Source organism: Mobula hypostoma, chromosome 4 (genome assembly GCF_963921235.1).
Source record: "Mobula hypostoma chromosome 4, sMobHyp1.1, whole genome shotgun sequence".
In the NCBI taxonomy this organism is placed as follows: domain Eukaryota; kingdom Metazoa; phylum Chordata; class Chondrichthyes; order Myliobatiformes; family Myliobatidae; genus Mobula; species Mobula hypostoma.
In genome coordinates this window covers 124,195,337-124,219,262 of record NC_086100.1, presented here as the reverse complement: position 1 = coordinate 124,219,262, position 23,926 = coordinate 124,195,337, and the positions used below count along the sequence as shown (strand labels likewise).

At 41.0% G+C, this 23,926-nt stretch overlaps 1 protein-coding gene across 2 annotated transcripts in view; it reads left to right on the top strand.

Moving 5' to 3' along the window:
• The window catches only part of nr3c2 (nuclear receptor subfamily 3, group C, member 2), a 374,510-nt gene that overhangs the window by 285,122 nt on the left and 65,462 nt on the right, over positions 1-23,926 (top strand). For both annotated transcript variants that reach the window (XM_063046454.1, XM_063046453.1), the window contains exon 6: positions 13,603-13,747. In XM_063046454.1, coding sequence (XP_062902524.1) covers positions 13,603-13,747 — 145 coding nt within the window. The remainder of the gene's footprint in view (positions 1-13,602; positions 13,748-23,926) is intronic.

Below are 23,926 nucleotides of genomic sequence, written 5' to 3'. Positions count from 1 at the left end.
TGGATAAAATTATTGCTCTTTAAACAAAATCATACATTGTCTCAATTTATCCTATTTTATATTCTATTATTTTCATTCTATTAAGTTTTTCTTTTGAAGTGAGGTTTAGAATTGTTTCAATCATTTCTCATTTACGTGCTGGATCACCATAGAAGAAATGACTGTCAGGTGCTGTAATTATATCTCCCATTTGCCTGCTCTTCGGTGTTTCACAAGTAACCTGGTAAAAAGTAAAAGTTGTTGACCATTGAATTGGAGTCTTTGACAAGGTCCCACATGAAAGGCTGGACCAAAAGATTGGACCCATGAGATTCAAGGCAAGTTGGCAAATTAGATCCAATGTGGCTTTGTAGTAAGAGACATAGAGTGAAGCAGAAGGTTGTTTTAGTGATTAAAATCTTGTAACCATAGTGATGATTGCTGGGACACTCAATGTTTGTCATATAGAACCTCAGGAGAACTAGTGAGGTAGATTCAAAATTAGCTTGGAGGTGGAAAGCAGAGGATGTTGTTTGAAAGTTTCTCAGAATACAGGCTGGTGAGTAGTGTTGTGCCACTGGGGTCAGTGTTGGCCCCTTATTATTCATGATTTATATAAATAATTCGGCTTCAAATGCAAAGATCAGTAAGTTTGTGGATGATACGAAATTACGAGATGCTGATACTGAGGATTATTGTAGATTGCAGGGGGATGTTGATCGACTAGGGAAGTGGGACGAATCAGGTAAGTGTGAGGTGATGCATTTTGGAAAGTCAGTGTAGGTATGAATGGTAGGGCACCAGTAAATGCAAAAGAACAGAGGGACGTAGGAGCACAAGTACTTAGTTCATTGAAACCGTAGACATGGGTTGGGGTGGTGAAAGGAGGGTTTTGCACACTGGTCCTTATCAGTCAAGGCACTGAGAAACGGAGTTGGGATATTACTGGATGTTGCAGTTGTACTAATCATTGGTGAGTCCATACCTTGAGCAGTGTATATAGTTTTGGTTACTCTGGTATGGAAAAAATGGAAAGAGTGCAAGAAAGATTGAGGATGTCGCCAGGACTAGAGGGCCTGAGTTATAGGGAGACTTTGGCTGGACTAGGTCTTTATTCCTTAGAACATATAAAAAAAAATGGATGACCTTATAGAAATATTTAAAATTATCAGAGGCATAGATAAGGTGGATGCAACAGTCTTTTCCCCAGGGTAGGTGAGTCTAAAACTAGGAACCATAAATTTAGGATGAGAGGGGAAAGACTTGAAAGTAACCTGAAAGACAACTTTTTCACACAAAAGATGGTGAGTATATGGAATGAGCTTCCAGAAGAAGTGGTTGAGGCAAATGCAATAGTGTTACTTAAGAAGCACTTGGATAGGTACATGGGGGGCATCATTTCAAGAGATATGGGCCAAATGCAGAAAATTGGGACTTGCTGGTTGGGCACTATGGTTGGCATGGACTTGTTGGGTCAAAGGACCTGCGTCTGTGCTGTATTGCCTTGTCTGTGACTAGACATCAACGATTTGGATATGAATGTAGGAGGTATGAAGAGTAACCTTGCAGATGGCATAGAAACTGGTGTGATGTTGTTTATGAGGAGGTTGCAAAACAATATTGTTTAGCTGTAAAATTGAACAAAACAGTGGCAGATGGATTTTAATCCTGATATGTGTAAATTAGGTCTCTTAATAATGGTGCAGATGTCATGAGCAGTAGGTTCCTTATGAGAATTAAGGAAACGAGACCTTGGTGTACCTGTCTATGGATCACTGAAGACACGGGTGGATAACATGGTGAAAAAGTCAAATGGGATGCTGGCTAGTCAAAGTGTAGAATATAAGAGCATAGAGGTCATTGTCCAACGTTTTTAAACATTATTTGTCCATAGCTGGAGTATTGCATGCAGTTCTGGTTGTGACACTGCCAAAGGTATGTGACTGCCCTAGAGAGGGTACAGAGGAAATGTTCCCTGGTATGGAATGTTTCAGATATGAAGAGATGAGCTGAGGTGGTTTTCCTTGGGGCAGAAGGGACTGAGAGGGCATCTGTTCAGAAATCTATATACTACTAAAACTCTCATGCTCTATCTGTCTGTTTGTGACCTCCAATTAGCGCAAATGGTGCATTAGAGCGGCACTTGTTTTGGCTAAATCAAATTAAAATGCGCTAACTTACAGAATGCAGGCAAAGTTCATTGAAACCGTAGACATGGGTTGGGGTGGTGAAAAGAGGGTTTTGCGCACTGGTCCTTATCAGTCAGGGCACTGAGCATAGAAGTTGGGATATTACTGGATGTTGCAGTTGTACTAATCATTGGTGAGTCCATACCTTGAGAAGAAGGGCTATATATTCGTATAAAATTGCTTGTTCGCCAAAAATCAACAGGCTGCCTTTCACCCAAGACCCGATCAGCCATCATGGAAATTGGGACGCCACGGCCCGACGCATGCACACGGCCAGCCTCAGCTGCGTCTCACGATGCTCACAGAGCCGCTTCACCTTCCATGGAGACTGTGACGCCACAGCCCAACACATGTGCACAGCCAGTCTCAGCAGCTTGAAGGCTTTGGTGTTACTGCTTCCTATCTTCTCTCAAGCATTAGGGTAAAAATATATGGATAGCCTAATTATGCCGCGTGGAAAGAGAAGGGGGACATTATGGTCAAGAGATGATGCCAAACATCGTCAGGAAGTGGCAAGGAGAGGGAAGGGAGAGAACAACAATCGGATGAGGCCAGGGTCGCACGACTCCAGGATCAAAGAGTCAGGACAAAAAAGATGAGAGAAGATGAGACAGAGGAGGACAGGCATGCACGTCTCCAAAATGACAACAATAGGCATAGACTGAGGAGAGAACAAGGATCCGATCAGGCCAGGGCCGCACGACTCCAGGATCAGAGAGGAAGAACAAATGGTAGAAGAGATGAAGAGACGAAGGATGAAAGGGCTGCGCGTCTCCAGAATGACAAAAACAGGCAGAGAAGGAGGAGAGAGGAAGAGACAGAGGAGAAAAGGAAAGATCAACTCGAGAATATGCAGCACAGAGTAATTATTGTGAGAGTTGCTGAAGACGACAATGGCCACTTTTGACGACAATACCTCGACAGAGAAAGAGCAAGGCAAAATGCACAACTCGCATGCCGTCACATTTCTGCTGATGTTGGTTCGATGACCAGAGTATGCCCTCACTGTCGTGCCTTCCTATTCACTGGAGAAACCACACATTTCTGCTGTACGAAGGGAAAGGTCAGGATAGGCAATTTGCAGCCTCTACCTAATGAACTCCTCAATTTGTACAGCAATGATGAACCTATTGCAAACGAGTTCAGGAAGAACATCAAACAATACAATTGCCTCTTCCAAATGACATCCTTTGGTGCCAAAGAAGTCATTCCAACTAGGAATCGATGGAATCCTTCTGTGATTATTCAAGGCCAAATCCATCGTTACATCGGACATTTAATTCCAGACCCGACCCAGCAAGCCTGATTCCTTCAAATTTACTTCATGGATACTTAATGTTCATTCTGGTCACGTATTTGTCTTGCTATGCATCTTTCTTCTTTAATTTCCAAATCAAAGAGATAGCAATAGCATTCAGGAAAATTTAATGTTCTGGTCACATCAGACTGTACTACCCTTCTCTCAAAGGGTGCCCCAACGGGTCACCCCGTTGTCTAGTACAACATGATAAGGAACATAAACAAGGTAGATAGTTAGAAAATTTTCACCATAATCGTGTTATCTAAAGCCAGACAACATGCATTTAAGGTGAAGAGTAAAAACAATTATCACCCAGAGGATGGTGGAATCTGGAATACATTCCTGAGAAGGTAGTGGATCTAGATATTCTCCAAACATTTAAAACGTCAAGGAAAACACCTGAATTATCAAGGCCTAGAAGGCTTTGGACCAGTGCTGGTAACTGGGATTGGTGTAAATGGGTACTGGGCATGGTGGACCAAAGGTCTTGTTTCTGAGTGGTTTGACTTTATGACACTAACAGTTGCAGTGTAGACACAACTCTTCAGCGACTTGGATCCAGCAGACTTTTGGTTACCTCATTACCTGTAATGAATCTTGGAGAGAGATGCTGGGAGCATCAGTGAGTGTTCTGGCTCTTACAGGGTAGTAGAGGGCCTAGTTTGTATTTTGTTAAGTAAACAAAGGGCTACATTTTAATTTATAGAGATGCGTGGACTTGGGAGTTTGTGAGGTTTAAAACCAGTGTAAGTCAAGAGGTCCATACTGCTGAATTTTGCATTTAAATGCTCTCTGTAAGTCTACACGTGCCTGAACTCACTTGGGAGAAGCTGGTTATCAATTTCAGTATTATAATCACTCAATTATAGCAATAATAACACAAGTTTTTCGATTTAATCTGTGTGTCCGCTGGTTTCCCAGGCTTCCTGGAACTGGGCAGTGAGAACACAGGGGCAATTGAGGAGGTTGAAAGCACGACAGAAACACATGCCAAAAATTACTGAAAGCTAGCAGCTGCTTTCTTGCCTGCTTCTGCTAAAGGCTTGTTTGCCGTATTTGTGCTGATATTTGTTCTGACCACTGTGGAGATTTATATATCTGATCTATGCTTTTGAGTTCTGATCTATCAAATTACCTCGTGTGCTGCTTATGCAGTGTTACTTTAGGCCTCATTTGAGGATCAAGATTACCAGCAGAATCGGGAGCTTTGCCAGCAGAACCATCACCGGCAGGAACAGGAACATCTTCAGTAGTGCCACCACCCACCTGCAGAAGCAGGGGTGGCTCTGGCAGCAGCGGGAGCAGGAGCTGCATCAAGAGCACCACTGCAGCAGCCGGGAACACCACCAACAAGAGCAGGAACACTTACAGGCAGATCCAGCACTGGCAGGAACATCACGAGCAGGAGCAGAAACATCAGCAGCTGGGGCAACAACACCCACAGCAAGAGCTGTCCGACCTGGAGTAACGCCACTAGGCGGAATAGCTGTACCAGCAGGATCACTGTCAGCAAGGGCAGCAACAGCTGGAGCTACGTCGCCAGAAATGGAAGCAGGGCCTGCAGCACCTCCACCTTCTGCGAGGAATAAAAAGACAGCCAGCAGAACTGCTCATATGGCTCATCCCCTGCTGGAATAGCAGCACCAGGTACGGGTGCCCTGAAAGCTGTACCACAGCTGGAGCCTGCTCCAACACCGAATGAAGATGATCAACTGGACCAGCAGCATGAGGTGCAGTAGGCCCAACACTGCAGTGGCATGCAAAAGTTTGGGCGCCCCTGGTCAAAATTTCTGTTACTGTGACTAGCTAAGCGAGTAAAAGATGAACTGATTTCCAAAAGGCATAAAGTTAAAGATGACACATTTCTTTAATTCTTTAAGCAAGAAAACTTATTTATTTCCATCTTTTACAGTCTCAGAATAACAAAAAAGGAAAAGGGCCGGAAGCAAAAGTTTGGGCACCCTGCATGGCAGTACTTAGTAACACCCCCCTGTGGCAAGTATCACAGTGTGTATACGCTTTTTGTCGCCAGCTAAGAGTCTTTCAGATCTTGTTTGGGGGATTTTCGCCCATTCTTCCTTGCAAAAAGCTTCTAGTTCTGTGAGATTCTTCGGTTGTCTTGCATGCACTGCTCTTTTGAGGTCTATCCACAGATTCTCAATGATGTTTAGGTCAGGGGACTATGAGGGCCATGGCAAAACCTTCAGCTTGTGCCTATTCAGGTAGTTCATTGTGGATTTTGAGGTGTGTTTCGGTTCATTATCCTGTTGTAGAAGCCATCCTCTTTTCATCTTCGACTTTTTTACAGATGGTGTGATGTTTGCTTCTAGAATTTGCTGGTATTTCATTGAATTCATTCTTCCTTCTACCAGTAAATGTTCTCCAAGCTACTGGCTGCAACACAAGCCCAAAGCATGATCGATCCACCCCCGTGCTTAACAGTTGGAGAGGTGTTCTTTTCATGAAGTTCTGCACCCTTCTTTTCTCCAAACATACTTTTGCTCATTGCGGCCAAAAAGTTCTATTCAAAAGGTTCAAAGGAACATCTAAACAAGCCTAATGCATTTTGAAACAAGTCCTGTTTTCTGATGAAGTTAAAATAGAACATAGGAGCAGTATTTCAGATCAGTGGCCTTTCATCAGAGTGACCTTGCCGACTTTGTATTTCTGTTTTATTTCAGCACTTGCACTGATTTCCCTTCTGGATTACTGGGTTGTTTGAACTTTTTGAGAGCTGACCAAGAAGATTGACCAGGATAGAGCAGTGGATGTTGTCTACCTGGATTTACAAAGGGATAACTTCACTCAACTTCACTCGCCCCATCACTGAAGTGTTTCCACAAACTCTGGACTCACATTCAAGGACTCTTCATCACACGTTTTTGATACTTATTGCTTATTTATTTATTATTATTTACATTTCTTTTGTTTTCTCTCTTTTAGTATTTGCACAGTTTGGTGCCTTTTGCACATTAGTTGTTTGTCCATCATGTTTTGTGTGGTTTTTCCGAGATCCTGTTGTGTTTCTTATACTTACAGTGAATGCTCACAAGAAAATGAATCTCAGGGTGGTATATGGTGATATATATACACTTTGATGATAAAGTTAACTTGAACTTTGTCAAGGTCCTGCATTGTAGGCCTCTCTGGAAGATTAGATCACATGGGATCCAGAATGAGTGAGCCATTTAGATACAAACGAGGCTTGGTGGTATTTTGTTTTTTAGATTGGAGGCATATGACCAGAGGAGTGCTGCAGAGATTGCTTTTGGATCCCATATTTGTCATCTATATTAAGGATTAGATGAGAGTGCAATTGGCCTCATGAGCAAGTTTGCAGATGACACTACAGTTGGAGGAAAAGTGGACAGTGAAGAATATTGTAGGACCACTGCTATAGTGGGCCAAAGAATGCCCAGTCCAGTGCAGTGGTGAGGATCAAGAAGGTATGGTCAATTGAGACAGAGGGGTGCTTACCGGACTGCTTGGAGTTGATGGACTGGACAATACTTAGGGATTCTCCTTTGAATCTGAATGAATATGCCAGAAGATAAGAGACTGGATCGGATGTACATCAGCTCTGATGGGGTTTGCAGCCTATTACTTCCTACAAGGCAAAATTAACATCAAGAATGGCTGTGATGCTTGACCCCCAGGTGGACTCAACGTCTTTAATCCACACTTTGAAAGGGAGAATAAAACTACACCTGTGTGAATCCTTGAAGCATCTGTGATCTGTGTCTCGGATGCTGACGTCAGAACATCTTTCAAGAGGGTGAACCCTCGCAAGGTGTCAGGCACTGATGGTGTGTCTGGTAGGGCACTGAAAACCTGTGCTAACCAACTGGTGGGAGTTTTCAAGGACATCTTCAGTCTCTCACTGCTACAGTCAGAGTTCCTATCTGTTTCAAAAGGGCGAGTACCCAAGAAGAGCAGGGTGAGTTGCTTTAATGTCTATCACCCATATTAGATTAGATTAGATTATGAGGACACACAGTCCTCTTTTATTGTCATTTAGTAATGCATGCATTAAGAAATGATACAATTTTTATAAAGAATTTATAAAAATTGCATTGGCAGTAGCTAAGAAGACTATAGCAGTTACTTGGAAATCTGATTCGTATTTAAGTATGGATCGTTGGAATAATGAAATGGCTAGTTCTATTCCACTTGAAAAAATTACTTATAATTTAAGAGATAATTATCTAACATTCTTGAATATTTGGCGCCCTTATTTACAAAAGATAGGATGTCATATTTAAGTGCTCCGTCAAAAAATTTGGTTACTTGGGGAAAATAACGAATAATTATACCAAATTTATTTTGAATCCCATGGAGCATGTGGAAACCTTCCAATACCCAGGCGGCTCTTCTTTTTTTTTTCTCTTTCTTTCTTTTAGGTAGACTATATATATGGGGGGGGGAGGGTTAAGGGGAGGGGGGGTAGATTTTATCTTTTCATGTATTCTTTTTGAAAATTCAATAAAAATGATATATATATAAAAAAAAGAAATGATACAATATTCCTCCGGTGTGATATCACAGAAACACAGGACAGACCAAAACTGAAAAACTGACAAAAACCACATAATTATAACATATAGTTACAACAGTGCAAACAATACTGTAATTTGATGAAGAGGCCGTAGGCACAGCAAAAAGTTCAAAGTCTCTCGAAAGTCCTATATTTCACGCAAACGGGAGAAGGAAGAGAACTCTCCCTGCCGTACCCGACCACAGTCTGACTCTGAGTCATCGGAAAACTTCGAGCTCTGACCAGCCCTCTGACACCGAGCACCATCTCTGCCGAACGCTTCGACCCCAGCCCCGGTCACCAGCAGCAGGCAAAGCCGTGGATTTGGGACCTTCCCTCCGGAGATTCTCGATCACACAGTAGCAGCGGCAGCGAACCGGGCATTTCAGAAGTTAATCCAGATGTTCCTCTGTGCTCTCACGGCTGTCTGCATCAAATCAGAACTGTGCATGGCATCCTACTTACAAATACGATATCATTTCACCGGAGGGGCTACGCGTGCTGCGTCGTGCCACCATCTTCTCCTCCTCTCTCATATGCACTAACATCTACTGTGATGAGGTGCTTTGGGTAGTTGGTCATGGCCATAATCAACTCCTGCCTAAGCAAGGACCTGAACCCACTGAAGTTTGCCTTTCGCCACAGTGCAATCTCACTGGCTCTCCATTCGGCTTTGGATCACCTGAACAACAGCAATACCTATGCGAGGCTGCCGTTTGCGGATTACAACTCAATGTTCAACACCATCATACCCTCAGTACTAATCAACAGCTCCAAAACTTGGGCCTCTGTACCTCCTCTGCAACTGGATCCTTGACTTGCTCATCGGGGGACCACAGTCGGTGTGGTTCGGAAATAATATCTCCTCCTTTCTGAGAATCAACACTGGCGCTCCTCAAGAATCGTGCCTAGCCCACCTGTCTGCTCTCTTCACCCATGACTGTGTGGCTAAGCCTAGATTAAACACCATTTGTAAATTTGCTGATGACACAGCTATTGTTGGCAGAATTTCAGATGTTAATGAGGAGGTTGTCTGGAGTGAGATAGATCAGCTGGTTGAGAGAAGTGCAACCTTGCACTCATCATCAGAAAGGTCAAGGAGTTGATTGTGAACTTCAGGAAGGGGAAGTCAAGGGAACACACAAGAATCTTCATCAAGGGATCAGCATTGGAAGAGGTGAACAGTTTGAAGTTCCTGGGTGCCAGCACCTCTGAAGATCTATCCTGGGTCCAACATATTGATACTATTACAAAGAAGGCAGGACAGCATCTATGTTTTCTCAGGAGTTTGCAGAGACTTAGTAAGACACCTAAGGTTCTCGCAAATTTCTGCAGATGTACCGTGGAGGGCATTCTAACGGCTGGCATTACTATTTGGTATGGAACAGCCCCTGCACAGAATCGGAAAAAGCTGCAGAAAGTTGCGAATTCAGCCAATTCCATCATGGGCTCTAGCCTCCGCAGCATCGAGGACATCTTCAAAAGGCGATGACTCAAAGGCGGCATCCATCATTAAGGACCCCCATCACCCACACCATGCCCTCTTCTCATTCCTACCATCAGGGAGGACATACAGGAGACTGAAGACACACAGTCAACACCTTAGTAACAGCTTCTTCCCCTCTGCCATCAGATTTCTGAATGAACAATGAACCCAAGAATACTACCTCAATGTTTTTGCTCTCTTTATGTACTACTTATTTATTCTTTCAAACATAATTCTGATTGCAATTTATAGTTTTTTATTATTCTGTATTGCAATGCCCTTCTGCTGCAAAACAACATATTTCACAACATATGCCAGTGGTATTCAAACTGATTCTAATTTTGAGATTGGCAGATGGAATTTAAGACAGATAGGTGTGAAGTGATGTATTTTGGAAACAAGGCCAGGAAATGCATGGTTATGACCTGATCCAGGGAAATATTCTGCAACAGAAAGCCTTTGGGGTACAACTATGTGGTTACTTGAGATTGGCAACACAGGTATACTGGGTGGTGAAGATGTACGGCATGCTTGACTTAATTGGTCAGGGCATTAAGTAGAAGAGTTGGGACATCACATTATACAGAAATTGTACATACATTAGTTAGGCTGCCACCTGATCACCACGCTACAAGAAAGATGTGATTAAGCAAGAGAAGGTACAGAAAAGATTCACAAAGATCTTGCCTGGATTGGAGTGGAAGAGTCATTAAGCATAAAAACAGGCCCTCATGTTCACTCTGTTGCCCAACGAGCTCGTCCCATCTGCTTGTGTTTGGCCGATAACCCTCTAAGCCTCTCCTATCCATGTTCTTATCTGGGTGGCTTTTAAATGTTGCTAATGTGTCTGTGTCAACCTCTATTTTTGCAGCTTATTTCAAATATGCACCACGCTTTTTGTGGAGATGCTGCCCCGATGTCTCTTTTAAGTCTCTCACCTTTAATCTTAAATACGTAGCTCTTGTTTTTAGTGCCCCCCCCCCGCCCCAGGGAAACAGACTATGTGTTTTCACCCTGTCTATACCGCTCTTCATCTTACATACCCTTATCATGTCACCCCTCAATTTCCTATGTTCTGGGGGTGGGGGTGGGTGTAAGGAAAGTCCTAGTCCATGCAACCTTTCCTTGTTTTCAGGCCTCCAAATCCAGGCAATATCCTGACACATCTTTTGCTGTACTCTTTCTAGTTTAATAATATCTCTTCTATAACAGGTGATCAAGACTCCAGAACTGTACACAATACTCCAACATCTTATATAAATACAACATAACTTCCCAACTCCTACACTCAGTGCCCTGGCTGGTGAAGGTCAATGTTTCAAATGCCATTTTCACCACCCTGTGATGCTGCTCTCAGTGATCTATGTTCTGGCATCTTTAGGTTGTTCTGTTCCATAATTCTCCCCAGGATCTGACCATACAGTGTATAAATCCTCCTGAAATGCAACACCTCACATTTATCTAGATCAGAGGTCCCCAACCTCTTGTATGCCATGGACCAATGCCATTAATCAAGGGGTCTGTAGACCCCTGGTGAGGAACCCCTAATCTAGATTCACAGCCACTTACCATCCTCAGCCCACACTATTTAGCTGATCAAGATCCCCCATAACCTTCTACACCATCTGCAAGACTATCTATTTTAGTATCACCCGCAGACTTACAAACCGTTCCTTGTACACTCATGTCCAAATTGTTTATAAAAGTTACAAACAAGGGAAGTCCCAGCACCCCTGTGATGCATCACTAGACACAGGCTCCATTGTGAGAAACAGCCCTCAACCAACACCTACCATGGAGCCAATCCAGCAACTAGAGGCCTGGAGATTGAATAGGCTGGGTCTATTTTCTGTGGAGTGAAGGAAGCTGAAATGACAAGTTAGAGGTATATAAAATTATGGGAGGTACAAATAGCTTGTTTTCTATATTGATGGCGGGGGGGGCAGTGGTCTAAAATTAAAGGACATGCGTTTAAGGTGAGAGGGAGGAAGTTTAAAGGGATCAAAGGGATAAATTCGTCACACAAAGAGTAGTTGGTGACTGGAATGAGTTGCCAGATGAGGTGGTGAGGGCAGGAACAGCAACAGCATTGAAGAGGTAGCTGGACAGCTGCTGGAATGAACAACACATGGTGGGGTATGGGATTAGCTGCAGCCATCTTGGATTTGTATCTACAGGCAGTATGGTCAGCATAGATGTGATGGGCCGAAAGGTCTGTTACTGTGCTGCACAACTCTATGATCCTGTGCTACTTTGACTGTGCCAGCAAGAGATCAGTTAATGCATTAAGGGGAAGATGTGTGTTAAGTGGAAGGGTGAATAACTGTGGGACGGATTGTGTAATAATGGGATGGAATGTGCTTGAAAAGACAGTGGGAGGAAGAGACATAGTTTTTGCATCAGAATCTGAATGAAGAGGATGTCTTTATACCTTGGTCGCCATTCAACATCAAGTCTATCACATTCTCAGGGCAATCTCATAAACCGCATAAACTCGGGGTGGCACAATGGAGCTGAGGCTCCTGAGTGCCAAACCCAGGGTTCAGTCCTGACCTGTGTGATGTGTGCACACTCTACTCTGGTTCTCTCCCCGGAACTCCAGTTTCCTCTCACATGCCAAGTATTTGTGATTTGATAGGCTAATTGGGCACTTTGCATTGCCATCAGAGCATAGGTGTTTGTTGGTCTTTTTTTTATGGGTTATTTTGGGTTTCTTGTTTTGTGGCTCCCTGTAAGAAGACAACTCTCAAGGTTGTATAATGTATACATACTTTGATAACAAACATACTTTGAAATTTGAACTTTGACAGGTAGAGTCTGTGGTTGGATTTGATAAAATCATGGTGAGAAAAAAAAGTATTACTGTAGGGACAGTGCAAATGGTCAGTGAGGACTTGTGCACTGAAGGGCCATTTTTTGTGCTGTATGTCTCTGACTGTAAATCTCCTTCCTCCGTGTATTTCCTCTTTTATTTTTACAAATTCACCCCGATTCTTCAACTATCAGTGTACATGAACATTAATTTCCAACAAGTAGTTACCACCAGCACTGACATCAGATGTGTGTGAAAACCAAAAGCCATCCAGAGAATCTCCTCTGAATTTTAATACACTTATTCTCAGGGTGAGCATGCAAAACCCTTACACAAAGCACCAGAAATTATGATCAAGTCTGTTCAACCACTGTATTAGCATGCCTTTAGTACCAAATCTCATTAAGTACCCCGAGCAACATTATTATTTAATTAATGGGCTTCTGCCTCCCGCTGGTAGGGAGAGGTACCTCCCTGCAGACCAATATAACTACCAGTATCTTTTCCATTAAAGTATCATTTAAACAAAAAGCAAACTTTCACCATTTGGATTCCATTCTTCTTTTCTTTCTGTTGTATTTAACCACAAATACGTCAAATTTAATGTTTGATTCTTTTTAAATTGTGACTTTGAAATTGTGTTATCAACATGCCTGCAAATTAATTGATCACAATGCACAGAAGTAATTTTATTTCACTTACTTATTTATACTTACTTGTTTACTTATTTTGTCAATAACTCTGGTAATTGTTGCCCATCACTCATTCCCTAACGATACAGTTAGGAATCTATCACATTGATGGGTACAGATGGTATATTTCTGTCGATAAACGACATTATTGATCAAATGGGTTTTATCACATTTTGATTTTTCCATGGTAACCAGTTTTGCTACCAGTATTTTTAAATTTCAAGATTTATTTGATTAATTAAATTTAAGTTATCCAGCTGCCATGGTGGAATTCAAACTCGTATCTCTAGGCTGATGGTTTCTAGTTCAGTAACTTAACCACTAAACTGTCATACATCAGAAGGTAGAAGCCGGAGTAAAGCAAAACATGTTTGACATTCCCCAGGAACTCCTACACCCGAGTGTTCCTTCTGCAACAGGAAATCATAATCCAGCCTTCATTTGCTTGTTGAAGATTCATTTGACAGTCCTGACAGTATCGAGTACAGTGGTGGGCATGAGGTTAAATGGGAACGTTAAGTTGAATCTAAATATTCGGTCCAAAAAAATATGAAAGTACAGCGAGTACAGTTCAAGCAATCTTTTATGGCTGTCGTATTGTGTTTTTCAGGATTCCGTGTCATGGCACTTGATGACCAAATGACTCTGCTCCGGTACTCTTGGATGTGTTTAATGACGTTTAGCCTTAGTTGGAGATCGTACAAACACACCAATGGCACAATGCTTTACTTTGCACCAGATTTGGTGTTCAATGAGTAAGTGTATTTCATATTAATTTTTTGATGGCTTGTTTATAGATTTTTACCCGTACCAATAATTGTATTAGGCAAAGTAACAAAAATCAGATTAATACATGGCATAAAAACCAGAATCAGGCTAAGTATCACTGCTGTAAGTCATGAAATCTGTTGCTGTGTGGTGGCAATATATTGCAATACATAATAATAAAATAAACTATAAATTGCAGTGAGAAATATATATAAAAATTAATTAAGTAGTGCAAAAAGAAAGCAAGAAAAATGTGAGTTACTGCTCATTGTCCATTCACACACATCAGTAGAAATTTGCGAGAGTCTTTGTGACATACCAGGTTTCTGCAAACTCTTAATGAAATACAGCCGCTGTTGTACTGCCTTTGTAATTGCATCGTTATGTTGGACCCGGTACAGATCTTCAGAGATGTTGACACCTAGGAACTTGAAACTGTTCATCCTTTCCACTGCTGATCCCTCAATGAGGACTAGTGTGTGTTCCCTCGACTTCCCCTTCCTAAAGCCTACGATCAATTCCTTGATCTTACCGACGTTCACTGAAAGGTTGCACACCACTCAACAAGCTCATCTGTCTCACTCCAGTATGCCTCCTTGTCACCATCTGAAATTCTGCCAACAATGGTTGTGTCATTGGCAAATTTATACATGGCATTTGAGCTGATGCTCAAACTGCTGATAATCTGGTTTATAGCACATCATCCAGTACTTGGCTGCTATGCGAGTGCATTGAAAACACAGTTTTTGATGTATGTTGATGTACAGTAATTATTTGCTGTGGTTGATTTTTATTATATAATATCCTGAGTAAACTTCAACAACATGCAACTTATATTGATTTTTTTAAGTGACAATTACATGGAATCTCTTTCCACAGCAAAAATAAACTTGAGACATCCATTTGTGATTTTCAACATCTTGATGTGGAGATTTTCAGAGAGTAACTTGACATCTTGTGCAAAGAAGTAATAAGGATCAGGTAGATCTCTGACAGAACCAATCATGCTAAAGTCACAAGAAACTGATTACCAAAACCAGACTGATGAGATTAAAGATGTTCATATTTATCAGGAAGGTTGACATCAATGTTTAAAAAGCTTAAGTTAGTCAGCAGGTATCCTAAAGCTAAGCTTGTGAAAATGACAAACAGCATGAGTATGAAAATAGTCTGGAGAGTGCATCATTGTGTAATGCCAATAAGTGCACCATAGGAGGTTAAAAGAGAGTTTATAGAAGGCATTATTGAATATCATTAGACATCAGTCAGAATTCTTGGCACTCAGTAACATCTATCTGCATGTTTTAAGTGAAAGCATTCTCTTAACAACATAATAGATCCTGCCATTGAACCAGTATGACATACCCTGTAAAATCCACCATTGGAAACTATATATTGTAGAAAAAAATGGATGTGTAATTCAGCAGCACCTGTGTAACCCAGTCCAGAATGCACAGATGAACTGTCGTAGAACATGGAACTAAACAGCACAGGGACGGGCCCTTCAGATCATGATGCTGTGCCAAATGAATTCATCTAGTAATTGAGTGCCTAACTAAATTAATCCCTCCTCTTTACACAATGTCCATATTCCTCCATTCCCTGCATATTCATGTGCCTGCCTATCTAAGAACCTCTTAAATGCCTCCTCCACCACCCCTCACAGAACTCACACAGGAGTTCCAGGCACCCACCACTCTCTGTGTAAAAAAAACACTTGCACCTCATACCTCCTTTGAACTTACCCTTCTCACATTAAATGCATGCCTTCTAAAATTAGACAATTCTACCTTTGGAAAAAGATACCAGCTGTCTATCTATGCCTCTGATAATCTTATAAACCTCTATCAGGCCTCCAGTCGACCTCCAACGTTCCAGAGAAAACAACCCAAGTTTGTATAACCTCTCCTTATAACAAATCCAGCATCCTGGTAAACCTCTTCTGCACCCTCTCTAAAGCCTTCAATTCTTTCCTATAATGGGACAGCTAGATTTAAATGCAATTCTCCAGATACAGCCTCACCAGTGGTTCATAAAGCTGCAACATAACATGCTGAATCTTTAACTCACTGCTTTGTCTTATAAAGGTAAGTGTGGCATAAGTCGTTATTGACTTGAGCAACCACTTTCTGGAAGCTATGGGCTTGGACTCCAGGATCCTTCTACACATCAACACTGTTAAGGGTTCAGCCAATAAGGGTGTTGTCCCTTTGCATTTGATCTCCCAAAGTGCAGTATCTCACGTTTGGCCAGATTAAACTACAGTGTGTACATCGGCATTTCTCTGCCCATATCTGCAATTGATCTGTACTGTATATTTGACAATCCTCTGCACTATCCAGAACACCACTAAACATTTTATCATCTACAAACTTACTAACCTAACGATCTATATTTTCATTTATACACAGTATATCACAGACAGCAGAAATCCCAGTACAGGTCCCTGCGGAACACCACTAGTCCTGCACATCCAGATAGTGCAAGTTCCATCAACAGTGACCCTCTAGTTTTCTATGGGCAAGCCCATTCTGGACCCAAATGTTCAATTCACCATAGGTTTCATGTATCTTAATCTTCTGGATGAGGTTCCTATGAGAGTCCTAGTCAAACACCTTACTGAAATCGATGTAGACATCGATTATATCCACATTCCTGCCTTCATCAATTAATTACTTTTGTCACCTCTTCAAAAAACGCAAACCAGCTTTGACATTCATAAAAGCAGGGCTTATCATATGCCTCAAGTATATTTTCATGTCTGATCTACATTTCCTCTGATTCTCCTAATGTGCAAAATCGTATTGATAGCAGCCGAACTATATTTAAGGATTAAACAACCACAGCCCTGTTACAGTAAATAATTTCAAAGTTTTACAACCCTCTGCAGAAGGTAATTTCTTTTCATCTCAGCTCTGAATAGCTGACACCGTATTCCTGGAACATACCATCTAGTTGTAGGCTCTCCAGTGTAAATTATCTCTTAGCACCTGGAGTCATATTGTCATACAGCACAAAAGAAGGCCCTTATTTTTCTGCATTTATGCTAATCCCCTTTCCTGCATTTGGCCATATCCCTCTCTCCTCCCTTTCTATCCGTGAAGCTGCCCAAATGCATTTTGAAAAATTGTACTCACTTTTACCACCTCCTCTGAAAGTTTATTCCCTTTCACACCACCCTCTGCAGTTCTTTTTTAAAATATTTCCTCTGTCAAATTAAAACTACATCCCTTAGTTTTGGAATCCTCTACCCTTGGAAAAAGAACTGTTGCTATCTAGACACACTATGCCCTCTTAATTTTATCAGTCTCTATAAGATCACCACTTCGTCTTCTGTGTTGTGGTGAGAGCAATCCCTAGTTCCCTCTTACTTCAAGTGCTTTAAGAAAAGATCTGAAATTTTATTTATTTCTGTTGGCCATTGCCATTTTATGAACCCCCTTTTTGCTCCCCTAACTGCTTTCTTAAGATCTCGCCTATATAAACCTCAAAGAATTTACTTGATAACTTTTTTTTACTTCACAAATGCTTTCCTTTTCTCGATCAAACTCTCAATTTCTTTTGTTGACCAAAGGCTTGTTACCCTTACAGGAACATGCAGATGCTGAACTCATGAAATTTTGCTCCTTAGTGCATCCCATTTATTGGATGTTGGCTTTTCCCACTAGCAGCTTCTCCTAAACTATGTTTATCAGGTCCTGTTTTGTACTTTCGAACGCAGCCCTTCTCCAATTGACAACTTAACTCCAGATTCACATTTATTCATTTCCATGAATACCTTAAAACTTAAGGAATTGCAGTCACCGTTCGCAGTAAGTTTCTCCACAGACACTTCCATCATCCTTATACCCTAAAACGGGGTCAGGTACAGCTCCCTCTGTAGTGAAACTCTCAACATACTACTTTAAAAGCCATCTCTGGATACATTTAACAAAGTCCACCCCATTTTGACCCTACACTAAGGCAATCCCAGTCAATATTAGGAAAGTTAAAATCACCCACTACTACAACCATATTGCTTTTACATCCTACTGCAATTCCCCTACGTATTTGTTCCTTCAAATCCTGCCTACTGTTTGGAGGCCTATAGTGAAACCCCATCAAAGAGATTGTTCCTTTGTCATTTCTAAATTCTAACCACATAACTTTATTTGCTGATTCCTCCAGGAAATCCTCCCTGAATACTGCTGTAGTGCTCTCCCTGGTCTGCAGATCATGAGTATAGAATCTCCTCCCTTTTAGAAACTTCCTGTTATATCCGAAAGTATAGTACCCAGCAATATGGAGTTGTCATTCCTGACTTCCCCTCAGACACATTTCCATAATTGCCACAATATTATAATCCCATGCACTGATGCGTGCTTTCAGCTCATCTCTCTTTCCAGCAACCTGCCTTGCATTAAAATAAATACAGTAAATCCTACAAGCCATCTTATCCTCTGGCCACTGTGCCCACTAATCATGCCAGCTCCCTTTACTACATATGCTTTTCTCTTCTGCTACACTATCATTTTGAGTCTGATCGCCCTCCCTATTACCCCCACCTATCTATTTTAAACCAACTCAAGTAGCACTGGCAAATCTCCAAACCTCCCTGTCAGGATATCGGTCCCCCTGAAGTTTCTGTGCAACCTGTGCTTTTAATACAGGTCGCCTCTGCCACAAAGGAGATCCAATTATCTAGATATCTGTGGCATCTGCACCTGCTCCTTCGCCATGCATTTAGCTGTTCTAAACTTTAACCCGTCAATTATTTTTAGAATCTTCCTATCTCAATATGATCACCTCAGTATTCAAAATTGGTGATTATAAGCCAGACCTTCTTAAACTCTCCTCATAGCACAACCCTCCCATCCCAGGAGACAGTCCAGTGAAATCATACCATTCTGACTGCAAGACAAGTATTAGCAAAATTGCGCATGGAAATCCAAATGAAACACATTTACTTTTGTAAGTGAACATGCATCCAATAATGGCAATCTACCGTTTCCCTTTCTAATTGCTTGTTATATGTATATGTTTACATTCTTTTTCGAATGGACCAGAATGCAATGATCCCTTCCTTTTTATTCATTCTTCACCCAGTAGTAATACATGCTGCTTTCCTATTTCTTGCACCAAAGTCATAGGGTCATAGTCATAGAAACAGTCCCTTTGGCCCATCTAGTGTGTGCCAAACCATTTAAACTGCCTACTCCTACTGACCTGCACTGGGACCAAAGCTCTCCATACCCCTATCATCCATGTACCTATCCAAAGTGTGTAGCTTCACATCATACTTCATTGGTCATCCTCATGCCTCCTTGCTTAATCTGAACTATCCTTTAGCCCATGTAATCATCAATTACTCTTAGATATGTTGTATGTAAAATATTTTCAAACCTTATACTACATCTCTTATGTATTTCTGAACAGTAACCAACATTTCATCTTACTCTTTCACCAGTGTTTGAAATTCTGTTCTGAAATATTCCTGATTTTTGTCAGGCATTGCAAACAACACTTCAATTTTACCTCAGTGACTGCAGAGACCATTGATTTGTACAGTAGGATGTCATGGATTTACCCTTGCTCTCCATTCATTAAGCCTCTTTCTCTTTGCAATGACCTTCTTTTGGAGCACCCCTTTTGTCTTTCGGCTGGGTTTATTGACATTGAGTAGCTATTCAATTGTTTGGACTGGACCGTGATCACATTTTGAAGTTTCTGGGGATTACACCCATCTTAATCTAATTTTATCAGATAACCTATATGCAGAACTGACAGAAGCTTAGCACTTACAACAATCAAAATTCTGCTTTTTCATAAATACACAAACAAAGTGCATTAAAATCTGTATAGTATTTCTAACTTGTGTGCAGAAATATATGTTTTAGTCACATACCCAGCAGTGCTGATTCTTTTAAATCGAAAATGCAATTATTCTTATCTGCTTACACAATCAACCCACAGTAAGTAGAGGAGGAAATTGGGCAAAAACAAAGAACATTTGAAATGAAGATGAAAGAACAGAGAGGGAGAGAGGGAGGGAGAGCAAAACAAAAGAGAAGAGAGAAAATAGGAAGTGTATTAAGATCTGCCAGCATAATCCTCAAAATGGTCTCATCTGAGAATCATGAAAGGTTTCAGATAGATCAGTCTAGGATAGTTGCCCCTTATGCTGTTTTCTTGGTCTGATGCTTCTCATTTACCTGATCACAAGGATCACCTTTGCCTTATCCCCATCAACTCAACAGAACTAGACACTGAGGAATATGTGACAGTCTTAGTAGCTCTGTTCTCTCTGAAATCTGATTGATTTCTTCATGAGTTAATGTATTTCCTTGAATGAAAAATTAACTCAACTAAGGTGACAAGTAAGAGCTGGCTCAAATATGCTCCTTCCTGGTCTAATTTGGTTAACAATAATAGTACAACCATGGCTGACAAAGGAAGTCAAAGCTAATGTAAAAGCAAAAGAAAGGACATACAACAAAGCAAAAATTAGCGGGAAGATAGAGGATTGGGAAGCTTTTAAAAACCTACAGACAGCAACTAAACAAATCATTAGGAGGGAAAATATGAAATACAAAAGCAAACTAGCAAACAGTATCAAAGTGGATAGTAAAAGCATTTTCAAGTATGTAAAAAATAAAAGAAAGATGAGAGTGGATATAGGACTACTAGAAAATGAGGCTGGAAAAATAATGGGGGACAAGAAGTTGTCAGATGAACTAAATGAGCATTTTGCATCAGTCTTCACTGTGGAAGATTCTAGCAGTGTGCCAGATGTTGAAGGAAGAGAAGTGAGTGGAAGGTGTGAGGGAAGAGAAGTGAGTGCAGTTACTATTACAAGAGAGAAGGTGCTCAAAAAGCTGAAAGGGTACGTAAGTCAACCGGACCAGATGAGCTGTACCCTAGGGTTCTAAAAAAGTTAGTGGTAGAGATTGTGAAGGCATTTATAATTAACATTCAAAAATCATTGGACTCTTCCGTGGTGCCAGAGGACTGGAAAACTGCAAAAGTCGCTCCACTCTTTAAGAAAGGAGGAAGGCAGCAGAAAGGAAATTATAGACCAGTTAGCCTGACCACAGCGTTGGGATGACGTTGAATTGTTAAGGATGAGGTTATGGAGTACTTTGTGACACAGGACAAGATAGGACAAAGTCAGCATGATTTCCTTGCCTGATGAATCTGTTGGAATTCTTTGAAGAGATTAGAAGTAGGATAGATAAAGGGGATGCAGTGGATGTTGTATATTTCAACTTTCAGAAGGCCTTTAACAAGGTGCCGCACATGAGGCTGCTTACCAAGCTAAGAGCCTGTGTATTACAGGATGGTTACTGACATGGTTAGGGCATCTGGCTGATTGGTAGGAGGCAACGAGTAGGAATAAAAAGATCCTTTTCTGGTTGGCTGCCATTGACTAGTGGTGTTCCGCAGGGTCGGTGTTGGGACCGCTTCTTTATATGCTGTATATCAATGATTTAGGTGATAGAATAGATGGTTTTGTTGCCAAGTTTGCAGATAATACAAAGATTGGTGGAGGTGCAGGTAGTGTTGAGGAAACAGGTAGGCTGTAGAAGGACTTAGACAGATTAGGAGAATGGGCAAGTAAGTGCAAATGAAATACAATGTTGGAAAATGCGTGGTCCTGCACTTTGGTAGTAGAAATAAATGTGCAGACTATTTTCTAACAGGGAGAAAATCCAAAAATCTGAGACGCAAAGGGACTTGGGAGTCCTTGTGCAGAATACCCTAAAGGTTAACTTGCAGGTTGAGTCAGTGGTGAGGAAGGCAAATACAATGTTAGCATTCATTTTGAGAGGTCTAAAGTACAAGAGCAGAGATGTGATACTGAGGCTTTATAAGACATTGGTGAGGCCTCACCTTGAGTATTATGAACAGTTTTGGGCTCCTCGTCTTAGAAAAGATGTGCTGGCATTGGAGAGCGTTCAGAGGAGATTCACAAGGATGTTTCCAGGAATGAAGGGTGATCATATGAGAAACGTTTGATAGCTCTGGGTCTGTAGTTGCTTTAATTTAGATAGATGAGGGGGATCTCATTGAAACCGTTCGAATGTTGAAAGGCCTTGACAGAGTAGATGTGGAAATGATGTTTCCCATGGTGGGGGAGTCTAGGACAAGAGGGCACAGCATCAGGATAGAGGAGCGTCCATTTAAAACAGAGATCCAGAGAAATTTCTTTAGCCAAAGTGTGGTGAATTCGTGAAATTTATTACCAAAGGCAGCTGCGGAGGCCAGGTCATTGGGTCTATTTAAGGCGATAGATTCTTGATTGGATGCGGCATCAGACATTACAGGGAGAAGGCTGGGGAGTGGGGTAGAGGAGGGGAGAAAAGGATCATCCATGATTGAATGACGGAGCAGACTCGATAGGCCAAATGGTGTAATTCTGCTCCTGTGTCTTATGCTCTTATGATCTAACATTGATCCTGAAGTGCGTATGACGTACTACCCACTTCATACAGAGTGGGATAAAAAAGACAAGGCCCAATCTCAGCCCTCACCCATGGAAATCTAGCAAATTGTTAGCAGCATTGACTACACCAAACCTAAAACCTAAGAGGTTCCAAAGTGTAGAATTAATAACTGATTGCACTGGCAAGAAATTGATCATCATCTCTGAAAGTGAGGGTATGAGCATGGTTAACAAATCTTTTGTTGGAAAGTCCACATCTACAAAACTTAATGGTGCACAAGACCAAAGGCAAGTTTTAATTAAGTCTAGTGTTGATTAATGGAATGGCATTAATTTAATGCTGTTGAATGCCAGTGTATACGTGGGAGGTCCACCAAGCATTGGTATGTCAAATGCCTAGAAATCCTGAAACAAAAATCATAGCCTTTGTGCAAATCTCTTGAAGTCTTGAATTTTCAGTTGCTTTTCATTTTTCATTGACAGAGTGCACGAAAATCCAGTGTAACTAGGCAGTCCAATTTCTTGGCAAGCATTATATTGACAAAGTGAGAAAGAAACTTTGGTACGTTTCTACTTGGGCCCTAATTTGATTTGCAAAAGAATAACTGTGGGAAATTTTACTCATTTCACTGTTTCCTCTGAGGATAATAAACACATGTCTGAGTGTTTGTCTTCCTTAAGAACCCAGAGCAGCTGTAACAGTTCGTGATGTGTATTATCTAATAATGAATTTATTAGCAAGATCTGACCTCTTGTGCAGTTTAAGGGATTTTAACATTTTTCTTTAGGGAGGATTCATCTTATGTAAAGCAATTTTGAGTTATTCTTATCCTCGGTTTTATTTTGCTGGAAGACTCACTGTTCACAGCCTCCATGATGTCATAAATACTTAATTTATAGCACTTTCTTTTAATTATATTTTCAGATTTAGAAAGGCGTAATGGTTAATCTGTAATGAATTGTAAAATACTGTCTACATTAAATTCAAAGCATTCTTTAGGATAATTCTATTGTTATACCTTTATTTCCTGTCCCATTCTTTCCACATCCTTTGCAATCCCCAGAGAGATGGGCTCAACCATCTGCCAATCATAGTCAGTAACTAGACAATGGGGAGCACATGAAATAAATTGAATGAATTCTTACTGATTCAACAATGCTACGATATACAGATGTATATTTCTGAAGAAGCTGTCATGTTCACATGCTCATTTGCGACATTTTAGTTCTCTTCTGCAGAGGAGAAGGAAGTGAAGGAGCAGTTAACACAGAATAGCTGCCACACTGTTTTTTCCCCTTCTGTTTGTGTATATCTGTGAAATCCTAAACACTTAAACAAAAAAGATCCATGAATTTCCCATGCAGTAAACAAATCCCCATTAGTAAAAAAAATCAGAGATTAGCAATTAGGATCTGTTGATTTTTACTGAATGGGGTGCTGAAATAACATTAAAGATGTCTTACTACAATTACATGAAGCCCTAGTAAGGCCACACATGGGATATTGTGTATAGGCCCAATCTCTTCAGTGAAGTAGAATATACTAGCAATAGAGGGAGTACCATGAAGGTTCACCAAATGAGTTCCTGGGATTGTGAGAGAGGTTAAGTAAACACACTTTTGAATATTAGAGTTCAGTAAGATCTCACTGAAACAGATTTTAAATGGCTTTTTAAGGCTAAATGTTTGTCTCTAAGTGGGGGTACAGTCTCAAAATATAGACTCAAAAACTTAGGATTGAGAT